Consider the following 20,779-nt stretch of genomic DNA (forward strand, 5'->3'; position numbering starts at 1 on the left):
CGTTTATCCTTATGGTCCAGGAGTCAGACAGCTAATCTGGATCAGTCACTTAGGTTTCCTCTAACTTGAACAGTTTGAGACAACTTCTCTGTCAGACTCATCCCACCCTAAGGTAAACAGGATGAATTGCCCCCTCTGCCTTCCCACTGCTCAGCACTAAGCAGAGATGGGGCTTAAGCTGCTAGGCTGGAAATCCAACATCTGGATAGCTAAAGTCAGAGGGAGGGTGATGTACCCTGCTCTGAGGATCTGATTTTTGCTATGCTTAGTTATCTCACTTGCTAAGGTATTTTTGAAAATGTCACTACCTGCCTATCTCCAACAGCAGGCACCTAGAAACTAGGCAAAATATGATACTGCAAAGACTTATACAGAGGCTTAGCTTTAAGCACAAGAGTAATCCCTTTGAACTCAGGCATAGAAGGTTACCATATGGTTGCATTTTGTGCAGAACCAGGAATGTAGCATGTTTTCTCTTTTCACATACATTCCCTGTCTTGACTGTTGCCACCTCATAAATATTTTTTTCACAAATGTTCCTAATGAAAAAGGCAGGCATTTTAAACAACCCTCAGATGACTTACACCACAAACAAGTTTGGGATAAAAATTAGAATTGTCGTTGTCTGGCTCCAGGCTAATCCACAAGCAATGAGAGCTCCTCAGAACTGGGATAAATGCACATTCAGCTATACCAGGTTTTAATGAAACTCATTGAACCTGTACTTTTCTAAGTGAAATACCAATCATTTATCTGCAGGACTTGGATTCAAAATTCCTTCCTTAGATCTACCATTCTTTTCCTCATCCTTAGCTGTTACAACAAATGCTTTCAGAATTTAATTTTTAACTGAAATTTGGCCTTGATAGCAGTGTATCTTGAAGAAAAAAGCCCGTTCTTTTCTTTTCTACTCTAGGGAAACCCATTTCAAATTTTTTCAGGGAATCAGTTGTTTGTCCTTTGCTCTGACTCCAGTTATTTGTAGAATTTTTTTTTTATTACTAACTTTTAAACTTTTAAAAATGAGGGATTATAATTGAAAGCCAAACCAAACCTTAAAGATGCAAAAATAGCACTGCTCGATACAATTAATCCCTTTACACCTGAATCATTTTAGCTGAAAAAATATACCCCAAACTAAGCAGCACACTGTAAAACTAATGATATGAAATACTGATCGAAAGAAATACATTATGGCTTCTGCTGTCAGACTGACCCAGATACATTTGCTAAGTTTAATTATATTGGTTTCACTCATTCCCTGCATGTAAGTGCTTTGAGGGCACAATTCCACTAAAGTCAAGGGAAGGCTTTGTATTGACTTCTGAGGGCTTGGCTAAGGCTCTTAGTGAATAGCTTCAAGTCATCCAATCTGCTGCCAAAAATGCAGCTGTCTGCATATCCAGCAGATATTTGCAGAAAAGGGGGAGAAGCAGAAGGAAACTATTTTATGTGATACGATCATCCAAATAGCAACGTGATTCTTTAAAAGTGAAAGACACTTTCGCCGATAATTCACTTGAAATATTACAGCCAAAAAAGAGGTATAGCCCGAGCTGAATCCACTGGCAAAGAGACAATGAAAAAGGTTACGCCAACTGTTTCCTGATAGATAGTTAGTTAATAATCCTTTGGAGCTGCAGAGAGCCACAGTGAAAAGCAGAGATGCTCGGGTGCTCAGCTACCGTGAAAATGAGTGCAGTCATTTCGGTGCCTCGCGGCAGCCTGGGAAATCTGGTTTTAGGGCAGATAATATTTGAAGTCTCTGTTACAAAGTAAATGGAGAGTTTAGATGTGAACTGAATTGAAGCACTTAGATATTTGGGTTTTAACCAATCGTTTCCTGGAAGATCCTGAGTCTTCTTGCTAAATGAAGCACAATATATCCAGTGTCACACAAGCCAGCTCTTTAAAAACAACCACAGGACAGACATGCAGCTGGCAGGAAGAAAATCATATTAGCCCTGCCTATGGTAAGATTTCCTCATTCCTCCCATTGTAAAAGCTTGCAAAAGGACTTCGGCAAATTTGCGCCCAAGTCTCCCATCAGAGACTGCTGCATGGAAATTTCAGCTAATATGGCTCAGCAAGATCCAAGACTGTGGTTAGCGAACAGCATTTTGCTTTATCCACTCTACCAAAACGTTTACCAGCTCTCACTGAGAAGTCCTAGAGCTTTACAGCTTCTTCCAGGGAAATGTCCTTTCCCACAACAGTCTACTGACATCTGGCTAAGATAGGAGCCTCCAAAAACATCACTTCCCACGTGCCGATAGAGGCTGGTGGCTTATTCAGGACTGACGACGACACTCTCCAAAGAGAAGAGGGCTTTGCGTGGTGCCTGCAAGCTCACGGTGGCACCAGCAAGCACCCCTGGGGCTGATGCCCACCCCAGGCTGCCCTCAGCTGCTGCCAGGCAGTGAGAAGGGTGAGGACACACAATTTCCATGTGGGTGGAGAACGGGTCCTGCAAGCTGAGCAGGGAACACGAGTAGCGATGGCAGGGCTGGAGCTCAAAAGGATGAAGGTTGGGCAGGAGGGGTTATGTGGAGGAGAGGCAGGAAAGTGCACGAGGTCGGAGAGGGAGAAGCAGGAGCTGGGGCGTATTTTAGAAAGAGAAGGCAGAGAAAACAGAGGAAAGGAGCAACTGATAGCAGTGGAGGAATTGTCAACCCCCAAGCTAAAAGATGCTCTCAGACTCCCGCTTCCTTTGCTGTCAGCCAGAGGAAACTCCTGACACAAAGGCCACCATCTGCTCCCAGTTCCCCTGGACAACAGCTCCTACTGTAAGTCACCTTGAGGGGTAAGGCTCTAGTGTGCGGCTCTGCCTTCATGATCCTGACCGATGATCCATGTGGGTGGGAGCCAGTACGCCTCCCCTGAACGATGGAGCAGGCTGTTTTCAGTTGGCTGTCTTAGAACAATCCAGGCAAATTTTTACAGGAATTCATACAATAAAATCTTCTAAACCAACTGTGCTAGTGGAACATTAACATCCAAGCACTTGATTTTTAGCGTTAAGACAGATCAGCACTAAGGCTGGTTCTGAAATCTTAATTTGACCCAGTTGTTTATGTTGGTTAAAGCAGTATCTTTAATTATATGCCCAGTTCAATTATTTCCACAGAAGCTTCATGCGGAAGGCACGGAGGGGAGCAGGACAGATCCCCCTTCTGCTACGCAGTACAGAGAGAACGAGACAGGGAGCTGTAAGAAGAGAAACGATGGCTGAGGAAATCAAATGGCACTTGAAATTATTCCTGGCAATTAGGTTCTCTACCTGCCACTACAGACCTGTTCAGTCATGTATACCAAAACCTTTACACGTGGCCTCTGGGCATGTTTTCCCTTCCCCTCCACGTTCCCAGGCTCAGACAGCCTCTAAACTTTCTGGAAAGACCTTAACATCTCACTGCAGGCCTCCGAAAAGTGGAGGTCTGATTTGTCTATATCCCCTGATCATGAACCCAGATGAAGAGCGTGTTAATGTAATGAAAAAACATGAATGGACCAGTGTGAGAGCAGAAATGGTATGGTCCTGCATGGTACAGAACAAAGCCATGGAACAATATACTGAGTATGGAGAAGAGGTGTCAAAGTCCTGGGTAACTGCTCACTGGCAGACCTGTGAACTCAGTTCCACGTGAACTGAGACATGGAACCCGGGGAAAAAAATTCTGTGTTTAAGTCTAGGCGCCAAGATGCTGAATGGCAGAGCCAGTCTTTTCTGACTTCTCAAATACTGATTTCACAGTTGTATCATCTTTTAATATTCTAAAGATAATACATAGGCTTAGCAGCAAAAGTAGCCCAGCTGTAATGACATGTTACCCTAACTACAATGCTCTACTTCATTTTTCCCACTGCGTGTTTTTAGCTTGGATTATATTAGGTTGATTAACATACCTGCCTACTTCAGTAAAAACACACTTCGTCACTTGCTGTGCAACCTCTTCTGCAGCCACCTGCCCGCCTTCCTCATCTCCCTGAAAATGAACTCTTGGGGAACGGCTGCATCGGCTCCCCTCGTATGTTCACGTGAGCTATTTTACTATATACAGCTCTTGCATATGTGAGCTGGTGTGTCACCATCTGTAACTGGGGAGGGTATTTACAGCACCTGTTAATGCATCAACTGGTGGTGCTTCACTAGTGAACTTCACCATCACCTGGCGAACCTCGCACGGTCTGAGACAGTGACTCACCTCTTCCTGGAGAAGCCCCTGACCTCTGTGACAGCTTCGGTTAGGAAACCCTACGGCAGACAGGACCTGTGCTATCTGAACGTAAACACACAACCTGAAAAGATCAATTGCTTTGGCAGCTTCTAAACACATCTGGATATTCCGAATAACAAAGAGCTTAACAATTTCTTGTACGTCATGGCTTAGTTACTAAGAGAAATGCTCCCTGATTGGAATTAGGAGCACAGAGCTTGCTACAGACTGACTTTAAGAGAGATCTGACAGAAAAAAAGATTTGGCTCCCCAGAATGAGCAATTAGTCATCCTCAACTGGTATAGCACGGAAAATTTTATTTGCAACCTTCTGCTTTGAGATTCGAACTGAGAGCATGATTAAAAAAATAAATCCAGTGCTGATTTAAAACGCAAACAAAAGCTATGCGAAAGAATCTATAAATCCACCAAAACACCAGTAAACGATCCTCTGCTCCACAAAGCAGGCAACCACAGCCACACAAATCCCAACACCCAGCCAACCCCCATACACAGACTCTTCCTTGTTAATAAAAGTGGGGTGCAGGAGAGAGGTAGAGTCAGATGTTTCAGCTTGTACTGCCCTTAATAAATCACTTAATAAATCAGTAACATGGCAAGAAGAGTAGGATGGGGACAGGCAAAGGGACAGGGATACACCCAAGTAGCTGGTGTTTCCCTTCTCCCCCAACCAGCTGCTCTGCGACATGCTTACCGGGATCCCTAGAGCCTTTAGAATATTCATTTTACACATCGGGCAGGTGCGATGGTCTAGCAGCCACGGGTCTACGCAGGACTTGTGGAAAAGATGCCTGCAATGAAAACCAGGATGTTTTAATTCAAATCCACCACAGCACAATTTATCACTTAGTACCAGGCGCTTCTGAATTCAGTAAAGTAAGAGTATTTCGAACGGTGCAGTTTGTGACCTCTGCAAGGACTGCAAAACTATATCCTACACACACAACAAGGCTAAAATTATTTCTGCAGCATCTCAAGCACACGTGCACAGTGTTGCTCAACTGAGTTTGGTAAAGAAGACGTGTATGTAATTAGAGAATTAGGAAAAATAAACAAAATGCATCAGCAAACCCCATATTCCTTAAATGTTAAAGGCAGTCAGTAAACAAACCTGCTTGCAGGTAAAGGTAAACATCACATTAGTGTTTCTTGATGGTTTTACAGACAAACCTGATTACGCATAATTTAAATGTGAAGTCATGGGGGGTCTGGTATTTTTTAGGATGCAGGCATAAGGAAATAAAGTAAATCAAAAAAATAAAAGAAGCTACTTTTCATTTAAACGGAACAAATAAGATGATGCTTTTTAAAACAATCTCCCTGACTTTCCTGCTCTTTGGAAGTTGCCCATCAGAGTGAGCTCCTAAACAATTCCAGCCCTGAATGGGTTGTTGCTAATCCTGTGCTTGGGCTGAAGTGGCCACTAAGCAACTACCTGAGCCCTGTGGCTGCTGGGGGCCACTTTTCTTAGACATTATCCAGGCAGAGGAACTGAAAGCTTCTTGTCTAGCTTCTCCTGACACAAACTGAGATTGAATATAGATATATTTAATGCGTGTACCTGACTGACAGATTGTATTTGCTCTCGTGAGCATATTTTGTTACCCTGTGGTTATAGAGAACAAACATTATACAATGCAGGAATGTGGGGCTTGCGATTGAAGAAACGCTGTTGAATAGGCCAAGTAGAGGAGCTGGGGCTCAGCCCAAGGCGCTGAAGTTTGTTCAGCCCCACTCCTGAAGAAAAGGAGAAAAGTTTCCTACCAGGCACATAGTCTCAGAAATCAGACTGGCACATAGGAAACTGAAAACTGACTTGCCTTCTTAAAAATCTTTTTTAATCAGTTAATTGAATAGAAAAGTTGAGTTGGAAGGGACCTTAGTCCAACTGCCTGATATAACTTAATAATAACTTAAGCAAAATTGGAAGAGGGTATTTTATTCTGAAAAGTGAGGCTCGATACACAGCCTTGCTCCAAAATGTACAAACTAAGACGAATTTTCTTGTTCTGAAACACTACACAGATCAGCTTGAAATTTCCTTTCTGAGGCTTGCAACAGGTGCTCCACGTTTTACTTGGCAGAGCCTGAAAATCACGTTTCGATCTGCTTGAACTTTCGCATTTGAGCGGTCGCCAGCTTGTGTTTCCCTGTGCTGTCACTGCCCCACGTGCATCGCTCCTACAGCACAGCCATGGAGTCCAACCACGGACCACAGCCCAACCACAGGTGGACACAGCTCACAACTGCCCAAGGCTAACTGCATGAGCTTCAATAAGGCTCAGTGTTGGGTCCTGCAGTTGGGTCACAACCACCCCATGCAATACTACAGGCTTGGGGAAGCGCGGCTGGAAAGCTGCTTGGTGGAAAAGGACCTAGGGGTGTTGGTTGACAGCAGGCTGGATATGAGCCAGCAGTGTGACCAGGTAACCAAGGAGGCCAATGGCATCCTGGCTTGTATCAGAAAGGATCCCAGGCCAGCAGGACCTGGGAAGTGATTGTCTCCCTGTACTGGGCACTGGTGAGGCTGCACCTCAAATAATATGTTCAATTTCGGGACCCTCATGACAAGAAAGACATTTCGGTGCTGGAGCGTGTCCAAAGAAGGGCTGCGAAGCTGGTGAAGGGTCTAGAGTACAAGTCTTATGAGGAGTGGCTGAGGGAACTGAGATTGTTTAGCCTGGAGAAAAGGAGGCTGAGGGGAGACCTTATTGCTCTCTACAACTACCTGAAAGGAGGTTGTAGCGAGGTGGATGTTGGTCTCTCCTCCCAAGTAATAAGTGATAGGATGAGAGGAAATGGTTTCAAGTTGCACCAGAGGAGATTTAGATTGGATATTAGGAAAAATTTCTTCACTGAAACATTGGAACAGGCTGCCCAGGGAAGTGGCGGAATCACAATCCCTGGAGGTATTTAAACACGTTTAGATGTGGTGCTTAGGGACATGGTTTAGTAGGACTTGGCAGTGTTAGGTTAGTGGTTGGATTCAATGATCTTAAAGGTCTTTTCCAACCTAAATGAATCTATGGCTCTGCCTGGAGCAGGGCACATACCAGACTCCACAAGGAAATGCAATCTCTGAGAAAGCCAGAATCACTTAAATATTTAGAACTATTTTGGTGCCTTAAGTGGTATGCATTCAGCTGAACGGGTCAGCTGCTGCCTTGTGTCGCGGTCTCTCTCATACAAGAAGATACACATGGTCTTTCAACTTGATGGAAGATACTGAGGTGCACTTCCACCAATATTGATTTGCAACCCTGGTCAGTCCACGTACTTGCTGGCTGGCTGGCTTGCTAGCTGCCTTCAGTCCTAAGTAACACTAGAAATACAAAGCCAAAACTGTGTGAAATCTCAGAATCTTATTCTTTTCACTGCAATGTTTTTTTTTCCTCGCTACTTCTAGAAGAAACGCGTCCTTTGTGGAACAAAGCCACAGGGCAAATTATCACATTCCTGTACTTGGTCTGACTTTACACAGCTATGGGAAAGGGCAAATCTGTTCTTGGAAGTCTGACCCAGTCTAATTATATCAGCTGGCTGCAATATCAAACTTTGTCAAACCTCATCTGATCTTGTGCGCCAACACGATTAGCACAAATGAAGTACCGTGATACTTGACGCTCAAACCACTGCTTTACTAAGGCTACTAAAGTTCACAACCCTCCCTCCCTCCAAACAAAACTTGCTTTACTAGGTAAAAACAAGATGCACCAAATTTCGGTCTCTGTCCTGAATAACTCCTCCTTCCTTTCATCTCAGAAGGGACATATTCAGCACATGATCAGATGTGCATTTTGAATAGGTGACAGCATAAAGATACAGTCTCAGGCATGTGTAATTTTACATTTAGAAGTCTAACCAACAGAATTCCTTAGGTGTGTTAATTCACAGAGAGTACTGAAAGTCAACGTTTGGCTTTTCAGCTATTTGAAATAACTCTGAAATTCTTCATGGTGATTGGTTTTCTATAATTATATACTCAAATTCATAAACAACTATGTCTAACTGCGAACATCTGAAGCACATTTGTGCCAAAATAACCAGTATATTTACAAAATATGAGATATTTGTTATTCTTTTGAAAAAAACCCTAGATTTCCAAAATCCGTTTCAGGTAAAAAAAATACATAACTTCTATCAAGCCATTTTACCATAGACCAGAAAGTCTCTTTCTGTTTTCAAGTCCAAGCTTTGCGAGCCTCAGTCAAGCTGTGGTTCATATTACAGCATTTCATAATGTTTGTTAATCACCAAAAACTTGGAACTTTCACGCTTTACAGACTTTAAAAACCTGAAATATAGTGTTCCTAAAGTTGACTTCGAAAAACAATATTCTAAAAGAAATCCTACTAATGCTGAGAAATTTAAATGCATGACAGATCACGTCACTTTGCACTTCTCAATACTAAACTAGCACAGTGTATTATGGCTCTAGCAATTTCAGATTTAATATGTACAACAGAAGGACCTTGATTATTTGACAGAAATCTACAGAAAAACAGAATGTTATTGAAAATCAGATTAAGATTTTAATTTTAAAATTTTTATACCATGCTATATAATTAGAGTGCTCACAAGATCTATTTTTGAACACGTAAACATTTGTGCAGAGAAGTGAGGTGGGAGGCTTTGCAGATCTGGATTCAAAAGTTTAGTTTCTTCGTTATTCGCTACAGCACTATATACTTGCTTATGGCTTCCAAAAAATTGCAAATTGTGTGCTGCCCTGATAAGTTTATCATTCAAATTCAGGTAAAATAAGGGTCAGCATGAAGTAAGAGAGCAACAGCCACATGGTAAGACAAAGATGTAAAAAGATCAGCTGCAACAAAAATCCCTCTGCCTCTGCCATTCTGACGCAAGTTTCAAAAGGAAGGAGAAGGTGGAGGCACCATGGATGAGTTCAGAAGTAATGACCCATAGAGGGAGACAGTAAAAGAGCTATTTCAAGCACAGGTTCAGGACATGGCTTTGACAATCAAAGTCTGAGCTAGAAAAAAACATGTTGGGTTTTTTTTGTGTTTTTTTTTTTTCTTTCTTTTCTGTTGTGTGCCACCACAAAGGTTGCAAAACTCTGTTGATTTGGGCGAGTTGAAAAGTTTCTCAAAAGAACTGTAATTGATTAGTTGAGAGAGAGTTAGGGGAGAGGAGAGGAGAGGAGATGTCGTAACAGCCTTCATCCAAAACAAAAGCTTCCATAAGGAGAAAGGAAACAACTGTTCTTCACCTCTCCTAGGGATAAGAGAGACAATGATGTGTTTAAACCGCAGCAAGTGAGATCCAGGTTACTTAATAGGAAAAGTTTCACCACAGTCAGGGTACTGAAGCACTGCAATAAATTATTAGGGGTATTTGCAGAGTCTTCATCCCAGGAGACTGCAGAGTGCGTTGGAAAAAACTCCCAAGAAGGACACGTGTGCAACCAGTGCCCCTGTGATGCTTCAGAGTTGCCAGCCTCCTGGGATCCCTCCTGTGCTCTTCTGTGGCTGCATAAAGCCCACAGAGCACAAAGAAAGAAAAAGAACCTCAAAATCCCAGGGCGTTTCATTGACAATTATCTAAATAGGACTTCATATTTTTTTTTAACTGGAGATTACTTTTCTTTGAAGTGTATTTAAATTTTCTTTAAAGCTGCAGTTTTAATCATAGAAGAAAAAAAATTCATTTCAGACTCAGCTCAAAATCATTATAATAACTTGATTGCTGTAAAACTATTGTAAAGCTTTCAGCTTGCAAACAATTTTGGGAAGCCTTTTTTCCAGGTTAAGGGAAACTGTTCTCCTCCCATCTTCAACTACTAGTCCCAATTTTCCAAGCTGCATGCAAACAAACCTAGCAGTCATGTAATTTTTCTCAGAAGAAAACGATGAGCTAAGAGAAAAGAAGGCAAAAGCAGAGAGGTACATCCCTAGGGACCCTAAGTAAGAGCATCAGTTGCCTGGATTAGGCACAGGGCTGAAGTAGAGGCTTGAGAAGGGTTTTAGTGAGAGACCGAGCAGCGCTGTAGCATCCAATGAGAAGGTTTGGGATTTTGGGAGTGCATGTACAGTATTATTTGTTTATTTTTGAGGAAGAAAAAAGGACAAAGAAGATGACGATGAGGGTAAGTGAGAGGAAGGAATCAAAGGGAAGAATCTGTGCCATAAAATAATTTTCATAGGAAGCTAATAAAAAGAGAAAGAAGGAGTGAAAGAGTCTCTGAGGTCATGGAGTGAAGGTTCAGGGGAAGGGAATGAGCTGGAACGGGGTCAGAAAATGCATTAATTGGTGACAGAAATGAAACAACCAAAAAAAGAGCTTATGAAGAACTCAGTAGAAGTGAGGTTGAAAGAATCATCTTGTCTCTCTGAAGAAGTTTAGTAAAGTTAGTAGAAGTTTAGTAAAAGGCACACACTGGGAGCAGCAGCACCACTAACTTCTCCAAAGCCAGCGCAGAAAAGACGAAGGCGTTTTGAAGCTGGAGATGGAGGACAAGCAGAAGGAACTAGAGCTATAACAAGAGATGTCACTCTGGGAACAATGAACTTGGTTACATTTGATGTTGTGTCAGTGTCCTCGAAGACAACTTCAGTGACGCCTGCTACCATTAAACATAAAAGCAGCTGCAAGCCAATGCTTTTTTTTTTCCCTCAAGTGTCAGCCCTTATTTATTTAATACATTCTGTACAGTGAAGTTTATTAACACAGTCAGTTGTGGGAGCTGGCTAAAGAGGACAGAGAGGAAGAAGCACAAGTTTACTGGAATTCTCTTCCTAGCTCTCCAGAGCAGGATACGCAACAACAAGCTATGCCAGTGCCTGCTCCCTACCAACAGAGAGGAGAGGACATTTGGGAAAACAGCGTAAGTACTAGTTAAACATATTTCTGTATGAATTCAGAGCTCATCCACTGCAATATTGGCTGGTGGATTTTTGGTACCAATTTCTTAGGAGACTCAGGCTCCAACCAGCCTTAAAAAGAAATCTCAAAGACATACAGGGCTGTATACAGAGCGTGCCGGCTGGCAGTGGTTTCCCTGGTACTGCCTGCAGTACAAAGCAGCTCTTGGGGTGTATTTGGCTTTGCGGGTAAAGAGTTCTACATGCTGAGCACCTCCTGGCTAGAAACACTAAGGTCAGCCAGCACCGGTGTCCTATGGTGCTGGCTTCTGTAAGGCTTGGTGAAATGCCAGCCTCTTACTAAACCGCAGGCTAATGAGGTTCCTATAGCAGAAACTGCACACAGTTTAACTGAGGATGCTGGAGGAAGAAATACAGAGTCTGTAGGTCTTTATCAAGATATAACACTCTCCTACTCACTTAAGAGAGACAGGCATTAATCCACCTTTTTTTTTTTTTTTTTTTTGGATGAAGAGATGAGGTTGGCAACAGAATCACAGCTATAATTTACAAGTCCAAAGCCATGCAAATGTGTAAAACACTGCCCTCACAATTTGTGTAGCAGGCAAGCCAGGGTTTGTGAAGTAGCTGCTGGAGAAAGATCTTTGAGTTTTCATAATTCAAAACTGCTTAGGCTCAAACTGCGAGTATCTTACGAGACAGTTCTGCTGCTGCTAACCTTTTAGCATGAGTCATTTTCTAGGCGACCTTTTAAGTCAGCCAAGAGCTGAACATCACCTGTTAACTATGTGTTTCCTATTCACTCTGCTTGACTCAACACTATGGATGACAAAGTCAGACTGGAGCCTCGTTGAATTACGAGGCGAGACACAAGTGAAAGCTCTAGCTTAGACAGACTTTTTGCTGTTGTATAACTACCTCCAAAAACTGCCTGTCTCTATCATGCAAAATTTCCAAGCTTTATTATGCTCCTATGAAAACAGGCTTGATGTCAAACCAGGGTCTAAATTTCCTGGTAATTTCTTATTTTTCTGTATTTCTGCTTCATGAAGTGCTGTATTTCTGCTTCATGAAGTGATGCATTTGTGTCTGCTTGCAGGAAAAAAAAAAAGAGTTCACATGCAGTTTGTCATTGTAGGGGATTTACAGTAGGTCAAATTTATGATTAATCTGTTGCTTTTTGTTTGCCATTTAGTGATGGCAGTAAACAGACTTAATGAGTCACATGAACAGAAATGGACAGCCTGTAACATTCAAATATCTACTGGGGAACAACATAGCAGGAAGAGAAACAAATATTTCAGTTTCTCAAGCCAGCGAACATGTCTGCAGAAGAAAAACTCTATTATAAAAAAAATAAATCTCTGCTCTGTACGTACAGCACTTGAGATTCCTATTTCTAGGGAACTCAAACGCTTGCTCTTGCTCTCCTGAGGGAACCACTGTTCCTAGGAAATTTCCTAAGAAACTGATTTCCTTAGAGAAATCCTTCATTAGCTAACACTTCACAGGTGACAACACAATGGCACAGAGAGATGAACACAGCTGTTACGGGTGGCAAGAGGCTGTGCTCCTGTGTCACATCACCACGAGTGTATGTGCTGCACAGGGCATGTTCACATGAGGGAGGAAAACAGAAAGAACGCACCCAAAAACTCCTCGTCACCTCCATGCTCCATGTGCCTGAGAATATTTTCATGACAGCAACAGACAATGTGGTCTTTGTCACATTCCCTTCTTGCTTTACTGTTTCTACTCAGCATTATCTCTTTTTATGGCTGGGTTTGGCTGGGTTTTTTTGGAAAGAAGTCATCCCTTTCTCAGCACCTGGACATGGCCCAGGACAGCAAAAGAAGTAGCTCCATGGGGAGCAGGAGCCTGCTCTATCCCTGGCTGCTGTGCCCAGGGCTCACCTTGAAGTCAGGGGCAAATTCTTCCAAGGCACTTATTCTGGACTGATATAAAACTAGTGAGGAAAACAGAGGAATGAAGCCTTTAGTTTGAAAATCCTACTGAAGACTCTGGAATAGGCCTAGATCAGACAAAATTTCTGACTATCATGCTGAACTCAGGTTCTCACCACTGTTGATGCTATTTTCACTTCAAGCTGAAGAGAGGCATTTCAGATACCTTTACAAACAGATTCGGAATAAATCAAAATGATGAACTCAGCCTTCCCTCCCCAAGCTTTCAGGTCCTCTCATCAGTGTGACACCATGAGAACAGAGCCTGTCTTCAAGTTCAGAGACTATCAGAGCTAAAAGCAACTTCGACTTACCTGCAAGGCAAAATTCTGACAACGTCATTGGGCTTGTAGCCTTCAATACAAACAGCACAGTTATCAAAGTCTGGCTCAGTTTCCTACAGGAAAGAGAACATTCATCATTTTCATTTTTTGATTTTGTCAGCTAATCTCTTCATACAAGAGCCCACATGACAAAAGTAAAACGGTCACTGATACATGCTGCAAATCTAATACTGCATTTCAAGACAAGCAAGTCAGATTTTCCAACGCATTTCAACTTGGAAACCTGCCCTGGGAAGCATGCAGATTTGTTTAGCATGTTTTAACTTTCAGGATTTTCTGCATCTTCACAGAATCACCACCTTCTCTCTCTACTCCAACCCATCCATAAATCGCTTACCAGTATTCCTCCCCTGTCTGAAGGACACGTAGTAGCTAAACAAGTAATTGCCATTCTGTTCTGCCTTGCTGTCCCAGCGATCTGAAGGAATCCTCAAGCACAGAGTTTCATTTGGTAATGAGCAATCTGAAAAATTACCTTATCACCTTTCCTGATTGTTCTGACTTGCAGCTTGCTGATTGCTTTCTTCGCAGCATCTCCCAGCCGGCGCTGTAATACAAAATTTGCTCTTAAGCAAAGAGTATCTCTTCATGCAGAAATCATCACCTTTTCTCCCTAGGCTTCTTAATAATCTAGAGTGACTGTACATGAAACAGGACAGTGCTGTATAAATATAAACAGATGAGGTCAGTCATACTGTTATTCACAACAAGGGCACAGTAGGTGCTCTAGGCTTGCTGCTAACCCACAGCTGATGAGGCAAAGCTACTCTAATGGAGTTCCAGCAGAGACTGCATGTGAGCCCATCATGATGCTACACTACAGCACCTTTACTATTCCAGTGAGTAGCAATGTATGTAACCAGTCTGCTATTCGAGTATCCTACTTCTTCCCTCTCTTTTTTTAATGATACTTATAAAAAATACATCATTAAATGAGGCTTGGGCTAGTAAGAAGAGTGAACTTAAGATTCAGTTAAAGATTAAGTTAAGATTCAGTTCAATTAAAGAGTGGACTTAAGATTCGGAAGGTCTTTATTCAACGTTCTCTTACGTCATTGCAGAACTAGTTCATGATCTTCAGCAAGATCTAAGTGCTGGAAGTGAGCTGTTAATTTGTTAACCATGAAAAACATGAATAATCTTCTCTGCTGTTCTCTTTTCCTGCAATACACAACTGCCTACTTCATAGGAGCAATGCACGGTATAAAAATGAGGCGAAAGCACAGAATCATAGAATGGTTTGGGTTGGAAGGGACCTTACAGATCATCTAGTTTCAACCTCCTGCCATGGGCAGGGACACCTTCCCCTAGACTGGATTGCTTAAAGCCTCATCCAACCTCCAGGGATGGGGCATCCACAACTCCTCTGGGCAACCTGTTCCAGCGCCTCACCACCCTCATTGTAAAAAATTTCTTCTTTATATCTAATTGTCATCTCCCCTCTTTCAATTTAAAGCCATTACCCCTCGTCCTATCACTACATGTCCTTGTCAAAAGTCCCTCTCCAGCTTTCTTGTAGGTCCTTTTAGGTACTGCAAGGTTGCAATCAAGTCTCCCCAGAGCCTTCTCTTCTCCAGGCTGAACAGCCTCTCTTCATAGGAGAGGTGCTCCAGCCCTCAGATCATCTCTGTGGTCCTCCTCTGGACTCGCTTAAACAGCTCCATGTCCTTCTTCTGAAGACCTCAGAGCTGAATGCAGTACTGCAGGTGTGGTCTCATGAGAGCAGAGTAGAGGAGCAGAATCACCTCCCTGGACCTGCTGGTCACGCTTCTTTGGATGCAGCCCAGGATACAGTTGGCTTTCTGGGCTGCCAGTGCACATTGCTGGCTCACGTTGAGCTTCTGTATCTGCAGTTTCTTAAGAATTAACGCACTATGCAGTCCTGCAGTAACATCCTATCCATACATAACCATTCGCTTGTTCTTCGCCTTTCCATCTTTCTCTCCAGTGGACCATGAATCACTAACCACGTGTCGTTTCTGACTGTTGTCCCATATTTCCAAAACACCGTTACTGTGCTGGCAAGGTCACAGCCACACAGGATTAAAGTATGTAGTAACAGCCTGACACAACACACCCTGTTCTCAAACGCTGAAGATGGAGATGACTGCCCCTTGCAAGAGGCTGAGAACATTACGGGGCAGCTCATGCAGTCACCGCTCAGCAGAGCTACCCTGCACCCTCTGCTATTGAGCTTGTGCCTGTTATCAGTGCTCCAAGGACTCGGCTGCTCACTTGTGCTAATCCGACGGCGAGGCGATCCAGAGACAGACTAGCAGGCTGGAAAGGTCTTTGAGAGGTCATGTACTCCCACTCCTTGCTCAAGGCTGGGTCAACTTCAAAGTCAGAGCTGTGTCCAGTCAAGTTCTGAGTATCTCCAGGAAGGGAGATTTCACAACCTCTGTGGATAATTTGTTCCAGCGCTTAACCACTCTCACAGTCGTCTTTTTTTTTTTTTTTTTTTTAAAAACATCTAAATGGAATTTCCCTTCCTGTAAATTTGTGACCGTTACCCTTGTCCTTCCTCTGTGCACCTCCAAGAGGAGTCTGGCTCTGTCTCCTCTCGGACCACCCGTTACGTACTTGTTCCTCCTCCTCCTCTGCTCCCCTCCTGGCTTCGCAAGCTGAGCTCCCTCCACCTCTTCTCAGATGTCACGTGCTCCTCTCCCCAGACCATAACAGTCACCCTCCTCTGGGCTCTCTCCATTTTTTTTTCATGCCTTTCTCATACAGTTTCATGCAGTAACACCTACTCCAATGTCATCTTGTCCATTTTATAAAAGTTCATGATATAGCGCATCCCAATTTGTCACCAATAAATGACTTAAACTCTTCTCTTCACCTCCCCTCCTCGTCCATTTTTCCAGCCATGTGTTGTTAGATAGGAGGGAGACTTAGGGAGCTTTAGTGACTCAGAAGACATTGAACTTTTTGGGCTGGGAACACCGCCTGTGCCAGAGTTCAGAGGGGCTTGTCAGCGGGAAGGGTTTGCAGCTGGAGGGGGTGAGAGCATGGAGCCAAAAAAGGAAGCAAGCTGGATGTAGTTTGTAAATGGAGACCTAATCACCATACAGATACAATTAATAAATTACCACTTTGTTCTTCAGATTCAATTAAAATCACTGAGTTCCATTTACAAAGTAAGCTTGTTGGATTGGAAAGACATGGAAGACTGTCAAAATGCATGCAGTACTGAAAGCAGAGAGCAATTTTGGATCTGGCTAAAGAGGTGAAAATGATCTTGGCTATTGTATGAGATTTACATATGAGCTTTCCAGCATAATTATTACACGTGAGGAAGTACCTCGTAGTTATAAATCATCTTTTCTGTGGTACATTTTTCTCACAATCTTCCTTAAATAAAGGGATCAGACGAGAGTTGGAAGCAATTCTTGCCAGCTATTTGTTTCTTTAATGTAAATCAAAGACAGACTGATAACATACAGCAAGACAAGAGCCATTATGTCCTGCTTCAGGAATTGCTTGTGATTCCTTTTTATCGTTATTATTACTTAAACTAATGAAATGTCTCGGTTCTTCTTCGCACGTTCTTCAAGGGGAGAGGACAAGATTAAAGACTCGTGTACCTCTTTGATCTGCTTGTTTTCATGTTTGCTTTCTCTCATCTATCTTAAATAGACAAGTTCGTGTCTTACATGCAAATGAGAATAATTTAGTTTGTGAGAGAACAGGAATATCTTGGAGTAAAGTCATAGTCTCAAAGGATTCTTCCAATTGAACGAAAGGTGTGCTATCACTAAGCAATGATCTCCCCTAAAAGATAAGAAGTATTACAATAGTTTAAGGGTTTAAAGTGAGGCTTAAAGATTTACAATCATAAATCTCATAATCTCATTAGCAAGGCTGCAACGTTCAGTCGTGGACTGGAAGGAGTTAAGCATATCAGATGCAGCAGTCTTGTGGAGATGGTGATACTAGTTAAAAAGAAAGGACAGTAGCACGGAAAGCATCACTTGTCTGCTCCTGAGCAACTAAACGACGGTAGAGGCTGTGGAACAGAAATTATGGTAAGCGCGTCTCTCAACGGCCTTGCCAAACTACCCACTTCGCAGGGAGGAGATCGCCTTGTGCCTTGCGCAGAAGGAAGCGCATCATCAGGACGAGCTATCAGACACATCTCCTGTAACCACAGATAACGTTTGCTGACTCCATCATTGGATGCATCTTCCCAAGACTGCTTCAAAGATTTATGTCTCTAGTCAATGGCCCAAAACTCCAATTCCAAGCCATGGCCAGCAGTCCTCCTCCTCAGATAATTGCTTTGCCCTCCACGTCCTGCCAGTGCCATACTGAAGTAGATCCTCCACTGGAGATGAACCCAGGACACAGAGGACCCTCCTCAGTCCCACTGCGATCACTGTCGGCTTTGGCTTTCGCTATCCTGCAAAACTCACGGAGCCCACCCTGTTTCTAAATGACTTTACAGAAAACTTCTTAACAAGAAACCAACGGGAAGAAATTACATGGAAGAAATACCATCAACTGGTCTGGCACTTAAACATCATCCCCTTGCCGTCTTCCCATCTCACGTCTCACAGCCGACAAAAAGTGAACTCTACTATTACTGGTGAAATATGAAATCTGACACACTGACGGGGTGGGTTTTCGTTTCTTTTTTTTTAAGCCTGTGACCTGGCTGTTACAGGGCTGAGACAGCAAGTCACATTTTGCTGAATTATCTCCAGGACAACTTGTCATGTAATTCCAAACTGCTTTCAATTAGCTCTGCAACTTGATGTTCCCTGATGCAAATGATTGTCATAGTCTTCCACTGAGAAACTCTCTCATCTTCAGGAGGGCTCCAGGAACAAGCCACTGAGGAAGCAGATCACCTATGCTTTCCGTAGACAAATTTATCCTCTTCATATCAAAAGGGCATTTCATCAGGGCAACTAACAGCTTCCTGGACATCTTGTTAGGTGGGAAAAAAAGAGGAGGCCTTAGATTTTCATCCATATGAATATTACTACCAGTCTTTTACTTCCACATGTATCATATAGTTGTCTGTTCTAGAAACATTCTTAAAAACAAAATGCATTAAAATCAAAACTGAAATCTAACCAAATTTGTAGCTGACACCCTGGCTGCAGGTGGACAAGCCCGTACTGCAAAACAGTTTTGTGCTCCGCTGCATTGATTCCCAGTCAAATTGGGACCAACAGGCAAGGGCATTCAAGGAGAATCCTTGAAGTCCTGATTTTCTGCTCTTCAAAATCAGGCACCTAACTGGAGCGAGCTGTGTCTTCTTTCTGGCACATGAACCTGGATTTTGCACACATGGTGAGGAAGAGTGGTGGCTGAAGATGCACATGCTGTAAGTCCAGGTTTCATCTCACTGGGGAGCCACAGGAAATGCTTCCAGGAGATTCTTCAGTCTTTCCAGCTGCTTCTCTCACTAGCTGAACTCATTGCTTTCTTGATGGATAATTAAATTCTTTCCTTTTGGGTTTACTGCTTGATCAGCAACTTACGCTGTTGGAAGAAGGGAAGTGGACCTGGAAAGGAAGGTCACCGTATAAAAGAGGACAAGGAGGCTTGACAAAAGGACACACCACGTTTTTCATGAAAGGAAGACATAGTTGCAATGGGTCAGCTTGGAAGAGACAAGAATAGGAGACGACTTAGGGAGACTTGGAGTGACCAAGGAAAGATGTTTCAGAAATCCTGCTTTCATGTAAGAGTGCAACACCTCTCCTGCTTGGAGGTAATGGCTTTTTCTGCCAATCATATTTTGCAGTCAGCCACATTGTCCCACTCCCTCAGCGCAGTGCCCAGACTACCAGTCCAAAGGAGGCTGAACTGCTCCTGGTAGCAACTCCAGTATCAGCCAAACGTAGGAAGTACATGCATGACAGAGGTTAACAAAGATGTAGGCATAGGTTCTTGTTTGACACAGAAAACATTGGCCCTCACAGGTCCTTGTTTTAAAACTGTGGGATTTTAAATAATTCAGATGTTAAAATAAATTTAAAATATTAAATAAATAAATGAATAAATTGTTTAACTGAAGTCCCAGTTTTTTTCCCTTTCAGAATAGGGCAGTCTGTCTATACAGTTAGATTTTATCGCATTGCGTGGTAGGAACTGATGGCACAACTTTCTCTGAACAGGCCAGCTGGCTCCCCCTTCATCTGATGCTCTGATTATCCAAACATTTCAACCTTTGGATAAGCTTCAGCCCGAGTACATCAAATACAAATAGAAGGAAGTGCCTTTCCTAAAGTTGGCCAGCAACAAAGGTGCTTACAACACATGCAAGGCTTTCCAATAAGTAAGCACAATACCTTCATACAAACAGACACACGCAAGTTATAATGGCAAAAGCTTTTGAGCACAATGGCAAAACAATCTTGCTCCAGCAAAACAACACAAACAATTTTCCTTCACTCTGAAGGTGGTGAAGCACTGGAAAAAGTTGCCCAGAGAAGCTGTGGACGCCACATCCCTAGAAGTGTTAAAGACCAGGTTGGATGGGGCTTTGAGCAACCTGGTCTAGTGGAAGGTGTCCCTGCCCATGGCAGGGGAGTTGGAACTAGATGATCTTTAAGGTCCCTTCCAACCCAAACTATTCTATGATTCTATGAATTTTTCTTGTATGTATCTGAATATCCAAGATACTAAAATAGAGCTTTGTGATCCCATCCTTGTGCTACAAGAGAACATGTCAAAAAAAAAAAAAACAAACAGGCAGAACTTTAGGTGAAACAGAGAGGAACCCTCATGGAAAGGGCAAGAGCAAGATGAGCTCTTCTGAACTATCTATATCATTATATTCCACAGCCAGGACTGAAAGAAAAAAAACAAACCACAGCAACCCATTAACACAAATGGTCAAGCTTTGTTTGCATATTGCTACCATTTTTCACATGAGAAGAGCTAAAGAGATTAGAGGAGATGTCAGGCAAAACTGTGTTAAGAAAGTACATGAAGAAATTCCAATTTGCCCCATGTGATTATTACAGCTTTGGAAAAAAATTAATAATAGATTACTGCTTAGAAGGCATGCTTTCTTATTCTTCTGAAGAACAGAACTAGTATAATAACAAAGTTATTAAAACCTCTGCACAGGACAACTGCTCACACACACATTAGTCTCGTTCAAACTTTGGAAAGAAAACACTAAAAAGGACATCTGCTTGAAAGCATAAACCCCTCAGTTCCAAACTAGGGCATATTACCTGAATAAGCTGCTTCTTTTCGCTGGGTTTCATGTTTACGTATGTCTATTTACACTGCTAATCTGCCTGTACAATCACTTGATTGAAAGCATACTTATGGTACTCACACACATAAATTAGGCACACATGTGTTTTTGCAGCCAAAGCATCTCAAAAATTTTCACAGCCGTTACAGTCACAGCGAATCTGCTG

At 42.7% G+C, this 20,779-nt stretch overlaps 1 protein-coding gene across 1 annotated transcript in view; it reads right to left on the reverse strand.

Moving 5' to 3' along the window:
* The window catches only part of RNF150 (ring finger protein 150), a 120,524-nt gene that overhangs the window by 25,231 nt on the left and 74,514 nt on the right, over positions 1-20,779 (reverse strand). Inside the window, exons 3-5 of the mRNA XM_086612085.1 lie at positions 13,864-13,935; positions 13,359-13,441; positions 4,933-5,029 (exon numbers count right to left, since the gene is read on the reverse strand). Coding sequence (XP_086468211.1) covers positions 4,933-5,029; positions 13,359-13,441; positions 13,864-13,935 — 252 coding nt within the window. The remainder of the gene's footprint in view (positions 1-4,932; positions 5,030-13,358; positions 13,442-13,863; positions 13,936-20,779) is intronic.

This window comes from Tauraco erythrolophus, chromosome 5 (genome assembly GCF_009769465.1).
Source record: "Tauraco erythrolophus isolate bTauEry1 chromosome 5, bTauEry1.pri, whole genome shotgun sequence".
NCBI classification, from domain to species: Eukaryota; Metazoa; Chordata; class Aves; order Musophagiformes; family Musophagidae; genus Tauraco; species Tauraco erythrolophus.